Source organism: Glycine soja, chromosome 1 (assembly GCF_004193775.1).
Source record: "Glycine soja cultivar W05 chromosome 1, ASM419377v2, whole genome shotgun sequence".
NCBI classification, from domain to species: domain Eukaryota; kingdom Viridiplantae; phylum Streptophyta; class Magnoliopsida; order Fabales; family Fabaceae; genus Glycine; species Glycine soja.
The window spans coordinates 40912520-40935878 of record NC_041002.1 but is presented as its reverse complement, the minus strand read 5'-3'; the positions used below and the strand labels follow the sequence as shown (position 1 = coordinate 40935878).

General features: G+C 35.6%; 1 protein-coding gene and 1 pseudogene across 1 annotated transcript; both read left to right on the top strand.

Moving 5' to 3' along the window:
• Window positions 1-15021: 15021 nt before the first annotated feature.
• Window positions 15022-15402, top strand: LOC114376671 (uncharacterized mitochondrial protein AtMg00810-like). Its single transcript, XM_028334928.1, has one exon. The coding sequence runs from the start codon at window positions 15022-15024 to the stop codon at window positions 15400-15402; it is 381 nt and encodes a 126-aa protein (XP_028190729.1).
• Window positions 15403-17315: 1913 nt separating this feature from the next.
• Window positions 17316-21745, top strand: LOC114405074 (annotated as a pseudogene).
• The last annotated feature ends 1614 nt before the right edge of the window (window positions 21746-23359 follow it).

Genomic DNA, 23359 nt, shown 5'->3' with positions numbered 1-23359 from the left:
CAAAGGTTGTTGACGCATTATCTTCCCAAGCTATGTAGGTTATTTTCGGTTTACAATCTTTCGTTCCTTTCTTTTCAACCAGTTATTTTCTAAGATAGATATGCCAATCTGATTTGATGTGGCCTTACTTCCTGCATTCGAAGCATGTGAAGGTGTTGTTGTTGCTTTCCACCTTCTTTAAAGTTTTAGTAACTTTTCTGTCTTTGGTTCTTTTGAGAACTTTGCCAAACTTGTTCACCATTAAGCTCAAATTCTCTACATCTTTATCATCACTAGAGCTTTCTTTGCGATCTTCTTTTGAGGAACTAGCCTTGAGTGCAATCCCTTCCCTTTTCTTTTCTATATCTTCTACAGGAGATTGTAACTCATGTTCATGTGTAAGCAATTTTCCTAAGAGAGTTTCCATCGTCATTGATGCCAAGTCCTTGGATTCTTTGATCTTTGTGATTTTTGGTTCCCAAGTTCTTGTAAGACAGCTGAGGATTTTGATGTTTAGCTCATCATCCTCAAACATTTTTCCAAGACCAAGCAAGTGATTCACTATTTGGGTGAATCTTGTTTGAAGTTTCTGAAATGGTTTCACCATTCTTCGTTCGGAAAACTTCATATTCGGATACAAGAGTGTGATTTATTGCACTTCTTACATCCGCAGTGCCTTCATGAGTGACTTCAAGCATTATCCATATATCTTTTGAACTTTTACACCTTGCAGTATGGAAAAATTCATCAAAAGATAAACCAAAAGTTAAAATGCTTTTAGCTTTTTGATCATCTTGCACTTTTTTTTTCTTGTCATCTTTCATCTCATCCAATTCTTTAGGAACTAATTCACCATTGACTTCTTTGGTCGGTATAAATGGTCCTTTAACAATAGCATGCCGTGCACTGGGATCAATTGATTGAATAAAGATTTCCATTCTCTTTTGCCAAAATGAAAAATGCTATCCCACAAACAATGGTGGCTGATTGAGAGAAGCACCCTCCTTGAAAGTGATTTGTTTAGAGTCCATTTTTGAAAATCTGTGATCTTAAGAAACTTTCAACATATAGTTTTGATACCAATTGAAAAAAATGGTGGAACTCACAAACTAAGAGGGTGGTGAATTGTTTTTGAAAAAAAAAACAAAATAAAAAAAAGTTTTGAAAAACTTTCGCTTCTAAGGATCGTATCATAAACTTTTATTTAAAACCAATATCTAATCAATCACCCATTGTTAAAGCACTTCAAAAAGAAATATCTTTAAACTCAGCAAATTGATCAAGAATGCAATAAGAGAGAGATAAGATTAAAGAGAAGATGGACAACAAGATTGATATTGGCTCACTCTTTATTTCTAGAGAAACTACTCCAATTATCTAATTCAACCTGAATTAGATTTCCATTATGCACTTTGAGTTCTTACAAGCAATCACAATCAATCTCAATTCCTACCCAGAAAAAGAGACTAAGGAACCCAACCCTGGGGTCCTTTGTGAATAAAAGCCTAAGAGCCACATACCCTTAGCTCAAACTAGAAAACCCTATTCTAGCATGCTTTAAAAACGCATGCATATATTGTAACAATATGTAAAAACATATGAAAGCAGAGTTAAGGAGAGACACAACCTTGTCATTCAAATGCAAGAACCAAAGCTTAATTGAATGGATCTCTTCTTAATCTCTCAAGATGTTAACAACTCACTTTAACCTTTGAAAGCTTCAGAAACAAAGACTAGATTATGTGACTCGTGAAAGATTGTTCTAAATCATTCATGAAAGTGAGAACACAAGGTGGCTATTTATAGATAAAACAATTATAACCGCCTATAATTTATTAAATTGCCAATGTAATCAATTATCTCGAAGAAGTAATTGATTAGATTCTCATTTCAATCGATTAAATTTTTCTTCCCAAAACCTGGAAAGCTTTCAAGAAGAATCTAATCGATTAGATTCTTAATTTAATCGATTAAAGTGTTCTTGATCACTTCTAGGAACACTTTCAAGAACGATGTAATCGATTACCACACCTACATAATCGATTTAACCAGAACGTGGTCTCAATAGATTTGCTTAATTGATTATGGATATGCTTGTAATTGATTAAACCATAACGAATATTTCTCATCAAGATTCTCAAAAGATTTGTATAATTGAATACTGATAGCTGGTAATCGATAAAAACAGAGAGTTTATGCACTGAAGAAGTTTCTAACCTTAGAAACAATCTTCGTATCTCTACATGATGATGCATGATGTACACATGACTAGATTAAGACTAAAAACAAAAACCAATACAAATGTCACTCAACGAGTTGGACATGTAAAAGGACAAAACTCTTCAAAGCATGATCTTCAAGTTGCTCCCTCTATCTCTAACATTGGATTCTCCTTGATATCAATTTCTAGACTGCAATCCTCTTCTCACTATAGATGAAGTGGTATCTAATGTCAATATGTTTAGTCATCTCATGATGGACTTGATCCTTTTCTAAACAAATTGTACTCAAAACTTTTTGAGAAATTATAACTTTATCTTGTGGAAACCCTAGATTTCTAATAAGACCTTTCTACTAGATACCTTCCTTTGTTGCTTTTTCTAGAGCCATATATTCTACCTCTATAGTGGATAAGAACATTTTGGGCTGAAGTGTAGCTTTCCAACTGACAAGAGAATTACCAATTGTGAATCATATCTTACCACAGATCGTCTTGCATCTAAATCTACAGCGCAATTAGAATGTAAATATCCAATAAGGGCACAAGATGTGTCACATTGATAGATCCATCCAATATTAGTTGTACCCTTAAGGTACCCGAGTATACATTTCATAGCTTGCCAATGTTCCTTCCCAGGTTCACCCATATACCGATTCACGCTGACTACTGGTGCTAGGTCTGGTTTTGTCTACACCATTGCATACATAAGACTACTTACAACACTCACATAAGGAACATGAGACATTTATTCCCTTAATGATTGTAACTAAGTGGCATTGAGTTCAGTGAGATGACTAGACGTTGTCAAAGGAGTACAAACTGGTTTTAGGGATACCATTACAAAACAATTCAACATTTTCTGAATGTATACCTTCTAACATAATAAAAGCTTCTTCGAGACTCGATTCCTCTTAATCTTCATGCTCAAAATCTTTTATGCATCTCCTATATATCCTTAATCTCAAATTCACCACTAAGTAGTGACTTCAAATTCTGAATTTCAAACTTGTCTTGTGATGCTATGAGCATGTTGTCCACATAGAGTAGCAAGTAAATGTGGGAAGCATCCTCTACCTTACTATGATAGACACATGAGTCATAAAAACTTTTGTTGTACCCATGAGAAACAATAAACTCATCAAATCTCTTGTACCACTGTCTTGACAATTGCTTCAACCCATAGAGAGACCTCATTAATCAACAGATAGAATTTTCCTTCCCTTGCTCCTCAAAACCTTCAGGTTATTTCATTAGAATGTCTTCCTCCAATCTTCCATGGAGAAAGACTATTTGGAAATCAAGTCGTTTTAACTCCATGTCCAAAGTTGTTACAAGAGCCAGTAAAACACTTACTGAAGTATGTCAAACTACTAGAGAAAAGATCTCATTGTAGTCCACTCCTTCATTCTGACTGTAGCCTTTCACTACCAAATGTGCTTTATACCTGATGAATTCATCGATGGATGACCCAAATTTCTTCTTGAAGATCCATTTGTACCTTATTATTTGTCTGCCTTCAAGTAATTCAACTAAATCCCAAATTTGGTTTTTCTAAAAGGATTCCATCATTTCATTCATAGCCATCATCCATTCTTTAGCTTCAAAATATGAAATTGCTTCTTGATAAGTGGTTGGTTTGAATGAATTGATTTCTTCCGCTACTTGTAGCACATAAGACATTATATTATCAAAGCCATATCTTTCAGGTGCTTTAATTTGTCTTTGAGACTTTTTTGGTGTTGTGGTTTTAGGCTGCTTCGGATTGTTCTGACTCATCGAGTCAGACTCCTGAAATGGTGTTGAATTCTGATGTAGAGAAAGATCCTGATTAGTCTCATCAGGTGCTTCAAAATGCTTCTAATCACTAAAATTTCTGATTTTGGAGCTCTCAAAATCCACATGTTTAGTGACATCCTTAGTCTTGCCCAAATCTTCTTCAGATATAGAATACACCATAGAGAGTTCATTGAAGATGACATCTCTACTTAGAATGATCTTTCTTTCCAATGAAGACCAGTTCTAAATCCTTTAACTCTATCTCCATAGCCCATAAAGACACCCTTCATGGCTCTAGACTCCAGCTTACCTTCACTTACGTGATAGTATGTTGGACATCCAAACACCTTCATCATTGAGTATTCAGCAGGTTTGTTAGATCATACCTTATTAAGGGTCCTAAAATCTATGCAGTGGATGATGAATGATTAATGAGATAGCATGTTGTGTTGACTACCTCAATCCAGAAACTCCTATTCAACCCTGAATTATATGGCATGCATGTATCCCATTTCAACAAGGTCTTGTTCATTCTTTCAGCTACTTCATTTTGTTGTGGAGTATAGTGTACAATACATTGTCTTGCAATTGTTAAATCTGGTTGGGTCTAAGTCGCATTGGACTATACCAAACAATTAAATCCCTAAGATTTTGATGTTAACAAAGTATAAATTTTATGTATTAACCTTAAATGCTTAAGCTGCAGGTTTAGATATATCTCTATGTGATACAAACAAAAAAACATGAACTAAAAGGCTATCGACGATAAGCAAGGTATCACTTATTGGACGATATTGCTTCAGCGTCTTGCCTTAAGAAGACAAGTGCTTTAGCACATGGCTCATAGTACAAAAGCAATGGAACAGTTACTCGATCCTCAAGTACTAAAAATGATCACAAGAAAGTAACGTTCATAGACTCAGTAGGAAAACTTGTGTCATAGCACACAAAAGGAAAGATTCAAATTGTCTTGTCTTGACATTCTTAATTCCTTTTGTCTTATGTTGTTAAAGTTTCTTTTAATTTGTACGTTGAAAGTTATCTCTGAGCACTAGGCGACACTGACAAACTGTACTTCTCTGAAGATATGTTGTAGAAAGTGTTTGTGGTCCCCATTCTTTCTCTCTACACAATAGCGACCTCGTGTCAAGCGCCAAAGCTATTAGACAACAACTAGCTGAGATCTCTCAATATCGAAGCTCTAAAGTCTATATAAAGCTTAAAGATGTTCATGTTAAGGTTGTTGAAACACAAGAGAATATTCTAAGACAAAACAAATAAGTGTTGTAACATTGTTAGTCCACTGGACGAAGTAAACTTAAGAAAATTGAGTGAATCTTAGCTTTTCTAAGTTAGCGAGTTTCATTATATTCAAGCCTTCTGTGTAAATAGTCTTTAAGTGATTAGAATACATTTATATCAAACATATATTGTTTATGGAAGCCAGGAGTGGCTTAGTGACAAAGAATACTTGGGTATTAATCTTCGAGGAGATTAAGTATAGTCCTAGGAGTGGCCTAGAGAGTACTCGTTGTAGCTAGGAGTGGCATAGAAAACACTGGATTGTAATCAAAGATTTAATTAGTGTAACCCTTCAAGGTTTGAGGAATAATTGGACGTAGCCCAAGAGTTAGGGTGAACTAGAATAAAACCTTTGTGTTTTCTTTATTGTTTTTATATAACTAGTTCTTCTCTATCAATCACTTCTACATTATCATAACCAAGTTTTCTGAACTGGTTTTCTTAGCACAACATAATTTCAAAATCCTTGGACAAAACCCTTCGTCCATTGATATTTGTTTAAGAAAAGATTTTAATAGTTTTCGAAAGCCTAATTTTTTTATCCTTCACACTATTCACCACCCCCCCCCCCCCTCTTCTAGTGTGTTTCATGTACTTCAGCAATGCCTTTATCTTACAAAATTCATTGAATTTTGTAGAGCAGAATTCCAAGCCATTGTTAGTCCTAAAACACTACATTGTTTTTTCCTGTTTGATTCTTCATAAGAATCATCCAATGCTTGAAACATTTGAAAGCTTTAGATTTCTGCTTCATCATGAATACCAATGTCATTCTGGAGTAATCATTGATGATGGAGAGGAAGTACCTTGCCCTTCCCAATGATGGAACTCTCAAAAGCCCCCAGCAATCAAAATAAACACAGTCCAATATGGCCTTTGTAGCGTGCACAACCTTTGGGAATTTTGTCTGATGTTGCTTCCTATAGACATGGTATTCACAAAACTGAAGAGGTCCCACCTTATGAATTTCAAGTGAGCCTCGCTTTCTTAGAATTTCCAGTCCTTTTCAACTCATGTGGCCCAAATGCAGATGCCACAGAGAATTATCATTGCACGAGCCATTGGACGCATGAATCCTAGCTTGTGAAATAGTTGAGACAAAGCTTGTCATAACAGAATCTTGAAGGATGTACAAATTTTCATGCTTGGTCCTCTACATTACCATAAACTTCCCCTTTCCCTTTGATTTGCATAACTCCATGTTCAACCCAACAAGAAAAACCTTTTGAATCCATGGCCCCACAAAGACTAGATTTTTCTTAAGCTCTGGAGCATGATGAGCATTGGTTAAGGCTTTAACAATCCCATCACACATCTTGATTTATATGGAACCTATACCAACTGACTTGCAGAGAACCTTATTACCCATTAGAACATTACCACCAGACTTCTCCTATGTTACAAACCAGCTTTTGTGTGGACACATATGATAAGAACAATTTAAGTACACTACCCAATGTACAAAATGTTGTTGTGGTTGTTCACCAACAGCTAGAACCAAATCGTATTTTGATGAGGAATCATTTTGAACCATGGAAACAACAAAATCTTTCTTTACTTTCTCTAGACAATCTTTCTTCCAATGACCAGGTTCTTCGCAGTAATTACAGATGTCTTTTGGATCAACCTTGCTCTTCTTGCTACCTTTGTCTTTCACCGATAATCTAGACATAGAGGCTTCGTCACCATTCCCATACGCTTTCAATCGAAGCTATCTAGAATAGAAACTAGAGTTGACTTCTTCAAGTGTAATGGAGTTATTGCCAACATTAAGAGAACTCACCAAATTCTTATAGGAAAGACGGAGAGAGGCTAACAAAATCATTGCTAGATCTTCATCTTCTATCTTGACATCAATGGCATAGAGCTCTATCAGAACATAGTTTAACTCATCAAAATGTTCTTTCGGTGGCGTACCTTCTCTCATTTGAAGGCCAAAAAAACATCGTGTCAAAAGAAACTTGTTGCATATTGATTTCATCATGAAAAGTTTCTCCAACTTGAGCCATAATGCAGAAGCAGTTTTCTCTCTAGAAACTTCATAAAGAACTTCATCAGACAATGAAAAGAGAATTAGTGAGTGAGCTTTTTCATCTTGCAACTTGAGGACTGTCTTATCAACCTTTAATGGTTGACTGGAGAGAGGTGCTCATATTCCCTGTTCTTTCAACAAGGCAATGCACCATAGGTTGAAACTATTCTTCCCAAGGAATTTCTTAATCTCGATTATGTTGACCATTTTCTTAATCAAATATTGAAGACAAAACATGAACAAAAATAGAATGGTTGATCTATGATGACCTAGATCCACCACGAAACAAATGTAGAATTGATCTGAATCGAAGCTCTAGTACCAATTTGTTAGGTTTAAGAATGAGAAATATGCAAATAGATAAGGAAAATAGATGATAGAAGGAGAAGAAAATCATGCAACCATGAAAATTTTATTGTGAATATCAGAAGTAACAATACAATGAAGTTTTGGGTTCAAAAGCTCTTTCTAACTTGCTTACTTGAACCCTACTAACTAACTCCTCTTATAGAAGCGTGAAAGCATAACAAAAAAGAGTTATAACAACTAAAAATAGTTACAACACAACAATGTTAATGAACCACCTAATTGGCTAAATAATAAAGATTGGGCGATGAATTGGTAGACTAGACTGGACAAACCATTAGACAAAAGACATATTATAGCATAGAGAAAAAAACTGGACGATACAGACAGTGTCATCTAGTCACCTCTTTCAATGTCGTCCACTCTTTCTTCTAATAGTCTAAAAGTTATGTTCCTGGTCAAACAATTCTAAAGTATTAGTCTTTGTGAATGCACCATAATCTATATGTAACACGAACATAGATGTAGAATTCTCTGATTTATGGAAAAACTATCATGGTAAAAAAATGTTACCTCAACATCTTGGACTATGTGATCCAGATTTAAACTGTGAATGTATGAATACATGATTTTGATGATGCCAAAGAAAAATCAAACAAGGTTGCTTCAAAGGATAAGAATTGCTTTAAGATTAATACAAGGTTGCTTCAACAAACAAAGCCTTGCTTCAAGATTAACTCAAGATCAAGCCTTGCCTCAAAAACAAATTGTTTCCAAGACATCCAAGGCCCTGATAATCGATTACTAGAAGACAAGTTTGAAAAAATAGCTGTTAAAAAGGATTTTGAATTTGAATTTTGAACCTGTAATCAATTACTGGATGTTTGTAATCGATTACCAGCAACGAAACTCTTGAAATTCAAATTCAAAAGTCATGACCCTTCAAAATATAACTGTGTAATTGATTACTAGAAACATGTAATCGATTACCAAAGAAAAATTTCAGAAAAAGTTTTTTGAAAAGACACATCTCTTCAAACCATTTTGAAAAGGCACAAAGGGCCTATATATATGTGTGTCGGACTTAAAAAAGCAAGAGAGAGATACTCCAAGAGAACTTCATTGTCAAATGCTCTCTCAACAACTCTTGGGCAAACACTTGCAAATCTATTGAGAGTTCATCCAAGAACTTCAAATTGTATTATCCACTCTAAAAGAGAGAAATCTTTTTGTTATTCTCAGAAAGTCGATTGTAATCAAGAGACTGGTTGTCTCTTGAATTGTGAGTTTCCTGAACACAAGGGAAAGGGATTCCTTGGGTGTTCAGAAGTTGTAAAAAGGATTTTTACAAAGATAGTGGAAAATTTCAAGTGGGTTGCTTGAGGATTGGACATAGGCACAGGAAGTAGCCAAACAAGTATAAATCGAGTTTGCATTTCTCTCTTCCCTTATCTCAGTTATTTTACTGTAGTTTATTTTGCCTTGCATGTTTAAAGAACATTATTAAATTGATTGTTGCTTCTTCTTCTGCATTCTGAGCCTATCATTTAGAAGGAGGTTAAAAGTTTGTTAGTGGGAATTGTAAGACTTAATTCACCCCCTATCTAAAGTTATTGAGGTCACTTGTCCAACATAAACTAGGAAGCAAAATTCCTACTTACTTTTAACCAATTCCAAATCAATAAAGTATACATAAGTCTCAATAAAATATAGTCATATAGACCATCAGTATAAACCAAAGTGGGTTATAACTTATAAGTCTCTTGTAAACCAAATTGACAAAAAAATAAAATAAAATAAAAGCATTTTCTTCTAACCAGCTTTCTTACCATAGTTCTTCTAAAAACTCATCATAGTTCTTCTACGGGGTTAGATCTGAAGAGATCTTGAGGATTAATGTAAAAGTTGAAGATGGTGTTCGGGTCAAACCTAAATACCCATGCTTCTAACTTCAAGAACCAACTAAACCCAAATTTTGGTTTGAAGGTTTGGGATGGGAGACAAGGTGAAGCTAAAAGAAGAGATTGAAAGGGAGCTTTTGTGAAGAAGAATAAAGGAATGAAGAAACTTTTTCTAGAAATTTTTTAGCAAGAAGTCATACAAAAAGATGCCTTTGTTGATCAGTGTTCCGTTTGCAAACACCAACATGAAAACCTACTCTACACACGCTTTCCAGCCTTATCGAGGAAGCTCAAAATGAGGAAAAAAATCTAGATTTAAATAGAACGGGAGGAAGGTGTTGAATGATATAAACTTGATTTAGCCCATTAATCAAGTGTTAGGCCCATTTAAGTTTGTGTTATTACTCCAAACAAAATTCTAGATAAGTGTAGAGATAAGTATAAGAAATATTTAATAAGTAATTGGAAGAAGTGTGTAGAACTAAGTAGTTGGGAGAAGTGTGTAGAACTCTCCCTTGAAGTGTGTGAAAAATTTTCTTTATGTATCTAGAACTTTCCCTTGGAGCCTATAAAAAGGGGAGAGGTTGTCATTTGAAAATGAAGCCAAAACCAAAGCATTTCTCATGTAATAAAACTAGCCTTCTTTAAAATATTCTCTCCTTCATTTCTCTCAAATACTTTCTATAACCTTCTCCTTTCCAACAAAGTGGTATCAAAGCTTGGGTTCTACTTCTAAAGGGGAACACCTATGACAATTGGAGCATCAAAATGAAGGCCCTTCTTGGAGCACATGATGTTCGGGAAATGGTTGGAAAAGGCTATAAGGAGTCGCAAGATGAGACTTCATTATCCCAAGCACAAATTAAGACTTTTAAGGATTCAAGAAAGAGAGACAAGAAAGGTTTCTTCTTCATCTATCAAGTATTAGATGATGATGTGTTCAAGAAGATTTCTGATGCAACATTCGCTAAGGAGGCATGGGATAAGCCTCAAACCTCTCACAAAGGAGAAGACAAAGTAAGGACGGTGTGTCTCCAAACTCTAAGAGATGAGTTCAAATCCTTACATATGAAAGAGACCGAGTCCATTACCAATTATTTTCAAGAATCCTCATTGTTTCAAATCAACTAAAAAGAAGTGGTGAGAAGTTAGAAGATGTAATAATTATGGAGAACATATTACATTCATTAGATCCCAAATTTGAGCACATTGTTGTGACAATCGAGGAAACCAATGATTTAGAAACCATGATGATAGAACAACTTCAAGGATCATTGCAAGCTTATGAGGAGAAGCATAAGAAGAAGCAAGAGATCACCAAGCAACTCTTCAAGATGCAACTAAAGGAGATGGAAGAAAGTCAAGGAAACGAGAAAAGTCAACGAGGTCGAGGTTGCGATTGAGAATAGGTTGGAAAAGGTTCAAATTTCATCAACAACACTTATGAGAAAGGAAAAAGCTCAACAAGAGAACGTGGAAGAGGCTATACAAGCACAAGGTACAATAAATCTCAAACCCGATGCTATAATTCTCAAAAGATTGGCCACTGTGCTTCAGAATGTAGATTCGCCAAGAATAGAGTTGAGGAGAAGACTAACTATGTGGAGTAAAAAGATGAGAAGTTTGAAACACTACTCCTAGCACGTCAAGGTAATGAAGGTAACCAAGAAAACACATGGTACCTTGACATTGGTGCAAGCAACCATATGTGCGAAAAAAGAAGCATGTTCATGGATGTTGATGAACCAGTAAGTGGCAATGTCTTATTTGGTGATAATTCCCATATTCTTGTAAAAGGAAAAGGTAAGATCTTAATCCGTTTGAAGGATGGAAGACATGAATTTATATCAAATGTCTACTACATCTCGAATATGAAGAACAATATTATAAGTTTGGGACAATTACTCGAACAAGGCTATGATATTAACATGAAAGATTCTAGTATTTCCATCAGAGATGGGAGAAACAATCTAATCACCAAGGTACCAATGTCAAGAAATAGGATGTTCTTGTTGAATATCCCAAATGATATTGCAAAATGTCATAAAGCTTGCTACATTGATGCATCCTGGCTATAGCATCTTCGATCTAGACACTTAAATTTTGGAGGCTTAATTTTACTATCAAAGGAGAAGATGGTGAGAGGACTACCCTCTATTAACCACCCTAATCAACTATGTGAAGGATGTTTACTTGGCAAGCAATTACGAGTTTGCCAAAGGAGTCAAACTCAAGAGCTAAGAAGCAACAACAGCTAATACATGTTAATGTCTATGGTCCAATCAAGCTAAGCTCACTAGGTAAAAGTAATTATTTCCTCCTTTTCATAGATGATTTTTTGAGAAAAATGTGGGTCTATTTCTTAAAGCAAAAATCAGAAGTCTTCTCTACCTTCAAGAAGTTCAAAGCTATAGTGGAGAAAGAAAATGGTCGAGAGATCAAAGCCATGAGGACTAATTGAGGAGGAGAATTGACTTCCAAAGTGTTCTATGAAGAGAATGGAATCAGGCATCCCCTAACAATTCCACGATTCCCCCAACAGAATGCTGTGGCGGAAAGAAAAAATAGAACAATCCTTGATATGGTTTGAAACATGCTCAAAAGCAAGAAACTGTTGGATCAAGTGGCCTCGGAATAATTAAGAAGGGGGGTAGAATTAATTATGAATGTGCCTTGACTAATTAAAAAATTATCCTTCTTAATGATACTAGATTCAATTAGGCTTTTACTACAAAGTTAAGAAAGTAAAGAACAGAAATAGAAAATTAACCAAAAGTAAAAGCGATAATTAGAAGTACACAGCGGAAATTAAAGAATGTAGGGAAGAAGAAGACAAACACAAGATTTATACTGGTTCAACCACAAACCGTGCCTACATCCAGTCCCCAAGCAACCTGCGGTTCTTGAGATTTCTTTCAACCTTGTAAAATCCTTTATAAGCCAAAGATCCACAAGGGATGTACCCTCCCTTGTTCTCTTTGAAAAACCAAGTGGATGTACCCTCCACTTGAACTGATCCACAAGAGATGTACCCTCTCTTGTTCTCAGTATAACAATCCCCAAGTAGATGTACCCTCTACTTGTACCATAAAGGATGTACCCTCCAATGTGTTGGGACAAAGAATTCTCAGGCGGTTAGTCCTTTGAAATCTTTTGCTTAAGGGGAAGGGAAGAATCAAAAGAATTCTTAGGCGGTTAGTCCTTTGAATCTTTTGTAAGGGAGAAGAGAGAGACAAAAAATCAGGCGGTTAGTCCTTCGTTCTTTTGGCAAAGGGAGAAGAGAATGAAAAAGATGAATAGCACAAGTTTTTGAACAAAGAACTTTTCTTGGAAGAGAAAGTGTTGATCAAAAACTTTTAGAAAGATGAAGTGAAATGAATCAGAAAATTCTGTAGAAAGATATTGAAAGATTGATTGAAAGATTTTTGAGAGATGACGTTGAAAACGATTGAAAGATAGATGATTCAAAGAAGATTGACGATTATAAAGATGTTGAAGGATCATTCTTGAAACTCATGCCATGGTCACATATTTATAATCTCTTGATGACTCAAGTCAAAGCTTGTGACTCTTGGCAATTTCTTTAAAACTAGTCACTTAAAAAGTTGTGAGTTTTGAAAAAAATCTTCAGAAACAAGTCACTTGAAGAAATGTGACTTTTTGAAATGTATTTTTCGAAATCAGTCACTGGTAATCGATTACCATTAAGATGTAATTGATTACACATCAACAGATGTGACTCTTCATTTTGAATTTTGAAAATTAAAACGTTTAGAAGCTCTGGTAATCGATTACAAGTATTGTGTAATCGATTACACAAGTTTAAAATACTTTAAATCTGTTTAAACATAAGTTGTAACTCTTGAAATTTGAAATCTTAACGTTTTAAAACATTGGTAATCGATTACCAGAGAGTAAAACTCTTTGGTAATGATTTTGTGAAAACTTCTTGTGCTACTCAATATTTTGAAAAACTTTTTTAGTACTTATCTTGATTGAGTCTTCTCTTGATTCTTGAATCTTGAGTCTATAATCTTGATCTTGATTATTTGTGAATCTTGATTCTTGAAACTTGATTTTTAAATCTTGAATCTTGATTCTTGAATCTTTGGATTTTGCTTGACTCTTGATTCTTTGGCATCATCAAAATAACCTTGGAAGACATTGCTTCCACAGAAACTACCAAAAGAATTTTGGGTAAAAGCTATGACATATGCAGTTTATCTATCCAATCGATCCTCGATAAGAAGTCTATGGGGAAAGGCATCACAAGAAGCATGGAGTGGAAAAAATCCTGGTATCTCTCACTTGAGGGTCTTTGGGAGTATAACTCATGTTCATGTCCCAGACGAGAGAAGAGAAAAACTTGACGACAAGAGTGAGAGATCCATCTTCATCAGCTATGATTCAAGCTCAAAGGGGTACAAGTTGTAAAACCCAAAAGACAAGAAAATGGTAGTCAGTCGAGATGTGGTGTTCGACGAAGAAGGAAAATGGGACTTTGAGACTCATGAAAAGGAATATAACTTCTTTCCTCCATTTAAAGAAGAGAAGACACCTCAACATGTTCAGCAAGAGCTCACCCCATCAACATCAACCACTCATGAAGACATGTTGCCATCTCCTAAGAGTGAAAGGGTTGTGTCATACATAAGAACCCTCCAATATCTTTATGATTGACCTAAGAGATTGGATAATGTCACACTATTTTGTCTCTTTGTAGATTCTAAACCAGTGGACTTTGAAGAAGTTGTGCAAGATAAAATATGGAGAGATGCGATGGACGAAGAAATTAAATCCATCGAGAAAAATGACATATGGGAACCCGCCTCCCTTTCGAAAAGGCACAAGGCTATTGGTGTCAAGTAGGTGTGCAAAACAAAGAAGAATGCCAAGGGAGAAATTAAAGATACAAGGCAAGGCTAGTTGTAAGAGGTTATAGTCAAAAGGTTGGGATTGATTATGATGAGGTGTTTGCTTTGGTCGCTCGCCTGGAGACCATAAGAGTAATAATCTCTCTTGCAACTCAACACAAGTGGAGAATTCATTAGATGTATGTGAAATTTGCCTTCTTGAATAGAGTCCTTGAGGAAGAAGTGTGCATTGGGAAACCGTTGGGATACAAGGTGAAAGGAGAAGAAGACAAAGTTCTCAAGCTAAAGAAGGTGCTTTGTGGACTAAAACAAGCACTGAGAGCATGGTATAGTTACATTGACAAGTACTTCCAAAAAAATAACTTCACAATGTACCCAAATGAGCATGCCCTGTATGTTAAGATCAAAGATGGAGATATCTTGATCATGTGCATATATGTTGATGACTTGATCTTCATGAGAAGTAATCCAAGTATGTTTGAAGAGTTCATGAAAGCAATGACCAAGGAGTTCGAGATGACCGATATCGGACTAATGTCATACTATCTTGGCATTAAGGAAAAGCAGAAGGAAGATGGAATCTTCATTTCATAGCAAAGCTACGCAAAGGAGATGCTCAAGAAATTCAAGATGGATAGTTGCAAGCCAATTGGAGCACTAATGGAGTGCAAAATGAAGTTATCAAAGTTCGACAAAGCAGAAAAGGTGGATGTTACAAATTTCAAGAGTTTGGTGGGTAGTTTGCAATATTTGACGTGTACAAGACTAGACATTTTGTATGTTACTGGACTCATTAGTCGATACATGGAGACTCAAACCATTACTCATCTCAAGGCCACAAAAGGAATTCTTCTCTATATCAAAGGATCAATCATATTTGGCTTATGGTTCTTAACAAGTAATGACTATAAGCTTGTAGGTTACAGTGACAACAATTGGGCTGGAGATAAAAATGATCGGAAAAGTACCAGTGAATTTGTGCTTTTCATGGGGAACACAACCTTTACTTAGATGTAAAAAAAGTAGCCGATAGTCACTCTTTCGACTTGTGAGGCATAATACGTAGCAACTACTTCATGTGTCTAGCATGCAGTCCGGTTCAGGAAGTTGTTAAATGAATTGGGCATGACACAAAAAGAACCGACCAAGATCTTTGTGGATAATAAGTCAATCATTGCTCTAGCAAAGAATCTAGTGTTCCATGATCGAAGTAAACATATTGATACTCATTACCACTACATAAAGGAGTGCATAGCAAGAAAGGATGTACTGCAGAATATGTGGAGTCTCAAGACCAAGTAACCGACATCTTCACCAAGTCGCTTAAGCAAGAAGACTTTATCAAGTTAAAAAGCTTACTTGGAATGACAAATCAAGTTTAAATGGGGGTGTTGAATAATATAAACTTGATTTAGCCCATTAATCAAGTGTTAGGCCCATTTAAGTTTGTGTTACTACTTCAAAGAAAACTCTAAAGAAGTGTAGACATAGGTAGAAGTAATATTTAATAAGTAATGGGAAGAAGTGTGTAAAACTAAGTAGTTGGGAGAAGTGTGTAGAACTCTCCCTTGAAGAGTGTGAAAATTTTTCTAGATGTATCTAGAACTCTCCCTTGGAGCCTATAAAAAGGGGAAAGGTTGTCATTTGTAAGCGAAGCTAAAACCAAAGCATTTCCAAGTAATAAAACTAGTCTTCTTTCAAATATTCTCTCCTCTTCCATTTCTCTCAAATACTTCCTATAAACTTCTCCTTTCCAACAGAAAGGACAGAATGGAACAAGCATTGTTAATTGAACAGTAAAAAAGCACACGCTAAGCCAATATTCACAAATGTGCGCTGAGCGGATCAGAGTTACACTAAGCGGACGAGCACGAACAAAGCCACCTATTTAAGCCTGAAATCAGATTTAGAGAGGGAGTTTGGACATTTTTCTTGAAGAGCTCTTTCATGTCTTCAGTTCTAGAGAGAGAGGTCCAAATTCCAGAGAGTTTGAGAGATTTTGTTGTGTGAAGATCTGCAGAGACCAAAGCTGGAAAAGGAAGTCATCCTGAGAACATGAGCTGAGTTTGTGAGTGATTGAGAGGTCCTAGAGGTGGAGGAGACATCCCCACCACTTGTATTTCTGCAATCTTTCATCATTCTCTTTTCTTTGTTGTAAAGGAAGCTTCCTAGTTATGGAAAGCTAAATCCTCTGTTGGATCTTCCTTCTTGGATATCTTTGTATCTATTTATTGATGTTTTGTATGTTCACTGTGCTATCAGAACTTCATTCTACCATGCCTTTACCTTGATCACGTAGATGCATGTGTCCTTAGGATCATTCAACAGTGGAAACTGGTCTGATTCTTAGAACTTGATAGGACGGGGCTAGTTTGTCATATTTTCACGAGGAATCGAGGTATGGTAACCTAGTTGTTGTATGTTTGTCTTAATGCGGTCATGGTTGAGTTTAGTCCAACAAGAGGAATCGAGGTTTAGCATTTCAGGAGACACCATAGAACACATAAGCATTGTTAAATAGAGAATATCCTTTGAGCATCAGGCACCTACTAGGAAGACCAACGTGTCACCTTCTTGTCTTCACGCATCATTTCTCACGTGATTTTCCCTTTTTAATAGTTAGTTTACACATCTGTTCATATAAATACATCTTTTTTCACACTAGACACCTGTTTACTGAAATAGCTTTACCAAGTAACACAAGTTCCCCGAGAGTTCGATACTCGGTTCTTATCTTTTTATACTACTTGCACGATCTGGTGCACTTGCTGGAAGTGAACATTCTCCAATTTAGCACGATTGAAACAGAGGATGAAAGAAGGGTCCTCTATCTAGGTTTTCTATTCCATTGTACGCCAAAGCCCTCTCTTATTTCCAAACACATCAGCGACTTCTTCTTCCATTTTTGTGCATCGGCTTGAATAATGTTGACATACACTGCAATGAAGCCCACAAAGTCCGACTTGGGGGAGCCCCGGGAGCAGATCCACAAGTAGTGTTCACCCTTTCCTCCTAGCACACCAAAAACCTCGAGAAGGGTATGCCCCAATTGATTGTAGTTTTCGTTTTTAAGGTTATCGCTCTGTTGGATCAAGTGGCCTCGGAATAATTAAGAAGGGGGGGTTGAATTAATTATTAATGAACCTTTACTAATTAAAATTTACCCTTCTTATGCTTTTACTATGTTGTTAAGAAAGTAAAGAACAGAAATATAAACTTAACCAAAAGTAAAAGCGGTAATTAAAGTGCACAGCGGAAATTAAAAGAGTAGGGAAGAAGAAGACAAACATACAATAGTTTTATACTGGTTCAGCAACAACCCGTGCATACATCCAGTCCCCAAGCGACCTGTGGTCCTTTAGATTTCTTTTCAACCTTGTAATATCCTTTACAAGAAAAGATCCACAAGGGATGTACCCTTCCTTGTTCTCTTTGAACAACCTAGTGGATGTACCCTCCACTAGAACTGATCCACAAGAGATGTACCCTCTCTTGTTCTCAGTCACAACAGCCCAAGTAGATGTACCCTCTACTTGTACCACAAAGGATGCACCCTCCAATGTGCTAAGACAAAGCTCTCAGGCGGTTAGTCCTTCGAAACTTTGTGAAGGGGGAAACAAAAGAATTCTCAAGCGGTTAGTCCTTTGAAATATTATGTTTATGGGAAAGGTAAGAATCAAAAGAATTCTCAGACTGTGTCGTTTTGAATTCTTTGAAAAGGGAGAAGGGAGACACAAAAGAATTCAGGCGGTTAGTCCTTTGTTCTTTTGGAAAAGGGAGAAGAGAGACACAACAAGAATTCAGGCGGTTAGTCCTTGTCGAATTCTTTTTGGCAAAGGGAGAAGAGAGACACAAAAGAATTCAAGCGGTTAGTCATTTGTTCTTTTGGAAAAGGGAGAAGAGAGACACAAAAAGAATTCAGGCGGTTAGTCCTTGGCAAATTCTTTTTGGCAAAGGGAGAAGAGAATGAAAAAGATGAATAGCACAAGTTTTTGAACAAAGAACTTTTCTTGGAAGAGAAAGTTTTGAACAAAAACTTTTAGAAGGATGAAGAGAAAAAGAATCGGAAAAATTTTGTAGAAAGAAATGAAAGAAGATGTTGAAAGATAGACTGAAAGATAGAATGATTGAAAGAGATAATGGATCAATCTCAAATTCATGCCATGGTCACATATTTATAATCTTTTGATGACTCAAGTCAAAGTATGTGACTTTTGGCAATTTCTTTTAAAACTAGTCACTTAGAAAAGTTGTGACTTTTGAAAGAATCTTCAGAAACAAGTCACTTGAAGAATTATGACTTTTGGAAATGAATTTTTCGAAAACAATCACTGGTAATCGATTATCATAAAGATGTAATCGATTACACATCAACAGATGTGACTCTTCATTTTGAATTTTGAAAATCTTAACGTTTTAAAACACTGGTAATCGATTACATGATTATGGTAATCGATTATAGCTTTGTAAATTAGTTTGAAAACAATGTTGGCTACTGGTAATCGATTACTACCTTATGGTAATCGATTACCAGAGAGTAAAACTCTTTGCTAAAAGATTTTGTGAAAACTTCATGTGCTACTCAATGTTTTGAAAAACTTTTTAGTACTTATCTTGATTGAGTCTTCTCTCGATTCTTGAATCTTGATCTTGATTATTCTTGATTCTTGATTCTTGAAACTTGATCTTGAAACTTGAAACTTGATTCTTGAATATTTGCTTGAAACTTTGCTTAACTCTTGATTCTTTGGCATCATCAAAATAACCTTGGAAAACATTGCTTCCACACGCTCTCCTTAGGCTTATGTTTTGGTTTTTTTGTTACTTTTAGTTTGTGTGGACTTGGTTCGCGTTGCAAAGGACAAACAACTCAGGATTAAGGGACCTGTCAGGATGCCCACTAAGGTTCTTCACATCACTACCAGGAAGTCCCTTTGTGGTGAAGGTATTTTCACTCTTTCCTCACTTATTATTATTATGGTTGTAGTTTGGTTCACTTGTCCTTTTTATTCTTTGCTTCTTATATTGCTCTTTTGATTGATGTTCATTTTGCAATTGGGTTTGCCTCAATGTTCTTCTATGTTGCTATGTTATGTGTTGTAGTTTTGAACATGCATGCCCTTTGTATAAGGAGTAGTTTTGCAATATATCTCTTAGTTTGCAAGGTCTGGAATGTGCTAAATGGAAAATTTGGATGGAGACTTTTGAAGGAAAAAGGAAGATTAAGTTAGTTGTATCATGTTTATAAATATGAATAAGGGATGATCAGGAGGTTTCATTGGTAATCTATTTCTTTGGAGGCTAGGGACTCTAACTATGTGTTTGTTGAAGAGTTGAAGAATAAGATTGCAACTCATAGGTAGTGGCTTGGTTAAGGGAAACCACAGGAGTCATAGTGAAAGCGAGTCTTCACAGTGTAATTGTTTATGGACCCGAACCTGGGTGATCTATCATTCTGAAAAAGTACCAATTGTGGGATAAAAAAAAGTGTTTTTGTTTCAATTTTCATTCTTTTAGTGGTAGTGCGGGGAAAATTGTTTAATTTTTATCTATAATTTTCTTAATTCATGTTTATTGAATGATATTTGGTACTTAAGTCTGAATGTTCTTCAACAAATTGTGATGTAAATAATTGTCCTATACACGTGGTTTATTGGATTGGCTCCTCTGTCATTTGTTATCATCTAATTGATTTTATGTTACTTATGAGTGATAACTACTAAATATGAGTTGTTTTTGATAATGAAAATAACCTTAAAAATATTTATTTAGCAGTTATTTGTGCTTAATTGTTAAGAATTGATGTTTTTCTTATTTATGGCTTGCAGATATGAAAAGGAGGGATTAAAAGCCAAAAAGATGCAGAAAATAGCAAAAATATGAAAAAGGGAGATTTTGGCATTAGGCCCAGCCTAAGACACGTTCAGTGCACAAACATGCACTGGCGCTAGGTGAGAAGAGGTGCACTAAGCGCGAATACAAGCACCTGTGCTAAGCGAGCAACACAGCCTTAGTGCGAATACAAGCACCCGCGCTAAGCAAGCAACACAGGCTTAACACAAGTACATAGGCCCAAGTCCACTACAGTAACTACAAAAAGGGAGTCAAGCCAAGGAGAAAAGACACACCGAGTCTCAAAGCAATCTAATACTCACCTAAAGCCTGAGAACTCTCCCTTAGGAAATTCTTTTTTCTCTTCCTTTATTTTCTATTCCCTTTTTCCATCCCTTCTCCTCCATCAGTTTCTATACCCTTTTTCAAGTGTAAGACCCCTTATGGCTATGAGTGGTTAAACCCTTAGTTAGGGTCTGGCCGGCCTAAAAAGCCAAAAGATGTATTGTATGATTCATATCTATCAATGCAAACAGGTGTTTTCTTTCCTATTATCCTTTCTTATTTTAATTTCATGTATCATTCATACTTGCATCATTTTTTGGGGTTAGGTGCTCGACATAGGGTAATCCTTAATAGAAATACAAGGAAGATTTTACATGCATCAGTTTTAGGGATTAATCGCTCGATAGAGGGTAATTTCTAATAAAACTAAAAGGAAGGGGTATCTTAATAAAATCATTGTTAGACATAGAGTGATTGCATTATACCCATGCATCAAAGCAAACATCTAGAATTAGAACTTCATGCATTTTATCTATTGAATTTTTGCAAAGACATTTGGGAGATAGATAGGTAAGATAGGCTTGTCATTGTGAGACATCAGGGGCAAGTATTCTAATAGATGTGGGTAGGAAAAGTTCACCTAATTGATAGAGAAAAATCTAAAATAATACATCTTAGGCAAATAAGGCATGCTAGGTTCTAACATTCTCATCCCATTGAATTCCCTATTATATCTTTTGTCTCTTATTAATATCTACTATTTTAGTTATTATTTCTTTTAGCTCATCTTTTACCTTATCTCATCTTTTCCTCTTATAAATTGGAAACTATCCAACACAAATACAAAACAAAGTCCCTGTGGAAATGGACACTCGGACTTCCGAGTCTTTACTACTTAGACATTTTTGTACACTTGCCAAACAGTTAACAGTGAACATGATCATTCTTGCGGCCTGAAACATCGTAAGACTGCTGTTGTGGCTAAAAAGCTTGAAAAATGTGGTGCTTTCTTGTCTTACCTAAGTGTCTTAATTGTGTATTTGTGTGTTGTTCATACGTTTTCTACGGAACACCAATAGTTATGTTACTTAGCTTGTTGATTTTATTTTTGAAGTATTTTTTTACATGAATGATATTAAGCCTTTGTGTTCATGAAATTGCTTGTTTTTCAGGTACCAACACATGGGACAGATTTGAAATTTGTGTGTACAAGAGAGTGATTGACCTCTACAGTTAAGTTTTACCATACCCTTCTGCAACTCCTTTCCTCCCCCCCTTCCCCCTAAAAAAAAGTGACTATGTATAGCAAATGGATCTGCATGAAGCTAAACCACTTTTTCAACTTATTATGGTTGCAAATGTTTAATGTGTTTATCAATAATATACATATTCATTTATATGTTAGCATGTTTGCATACTATGTCAATGTTTCCCAGGTTCCTAGTACAGTGAATGTCAATGTAACTTCATTATCTTGTGTAGTTGAACCACCATGTCTTAAGATTTATTTCTGAACATGGTAGGACTGATTATGATCAATAGGATGCTACCCTTTCTCCATTACATCACAAGGTTGGCACCTTTCACAATTTCAATCTAATTCAATTGCTCGGAGTTATGTCATCTCTACCCTTGAAGAATGAATACAATTGATTAATTCTGTCATTCTTCTTCTGTTAATGGAACATAGTAGTGTCATTGTTGTGTAGCATTGCAGCCACTTAATGATAGAGAAATACCATGTTTTAAAGGCATCAATCAGATCATTATTGGAATATGCCTTATCCTCTCTTTCAGTAATCTCTTAGGTTTTCTCTCTAAAGAGTTATTCCTTTATCAACATCTGCATCCAAAAATTAAGACAAAAATGAGATATTAAACATATATATATATAGTGTGTGTGTGTGTGTGAGAGAGAGAGAGAGAGAAAGAAATAGACAAAGTGGGTTTTATTTTCTAGGCAAAGATTAAATGGGAGCCACTTGCCAAATACTAACTCCTATGAAAACTAAATGCATTTAACATGTGATTCATGAATTGTACATTGTTCTAACACTCTCCTTCAAGCTAAAAATTGCTAATCGTTGAGCTTGGTACAAATAAAACCATGTCTAACTAATATGGGATCCACTAAACTCAGTTGAAAAGACAACATGGGGTTGATTGGGCTAGAAAACAGCACTGAACATTGTAAGAGTAGCTGGAGATTTGAAGCAGATGAAAATTTGATGCAGCTGTAGATTTGACAAATAGTTTATTTGAAAGTAGCTAGAGAGCTGGAAAAGATCAACAAAAAGATACCGGAAAGATTGTTGAAAATAAGTTAGAAAGTTGGCTGAAATGGTTGTCGGTGAGGTTAGAAAGATTGGTAGAAACTTGGTTGAAACTGTCACTAGCAATGAGAAGGTTGCTAGAGAAGATCAATGGCAGAGGAGGCAGGCAGGAAAAAAGTGGAAGAAAGGCCTTTTGCACAAAACCATAATTCAAGACCTTTCTATTGAGTACAACATTCCAAATTGAAGACTACATGATCGAGGCCGTACCCGAATCAAATAAACATTAAAAATGCAGTATCTAGGAAGTGATCCTAGGTCGTCTCCCAATGAGCAATGGTCAACCAAACGTTCATAACAGATAGTAATAAAACAGTAACGAATTTGGGGGGGGTTGTTTGTTTTTGTAAATTAAACAACAAGAAAATTTGAATTAGAAAATAACATAATTAAAACATGTTGTTTCCCCTTTATTCACAAGCAAGTCTCTTATCCTAGGTTACGAGAATTTATCCTCTATCAGTTCAACCACTTAATCCAACCTTAAATTAAATTACTAAGTGAAAATTAACATAAGG

Coding starts and splice junctions, on each gene's coding strand:
- LOC114376671 (XM_028334928.1), top strand. CDS start 15,022: ATGGATAGTTGCAAGCCAATTGGAGCACTAATGGAGTGCAAAATGAAG.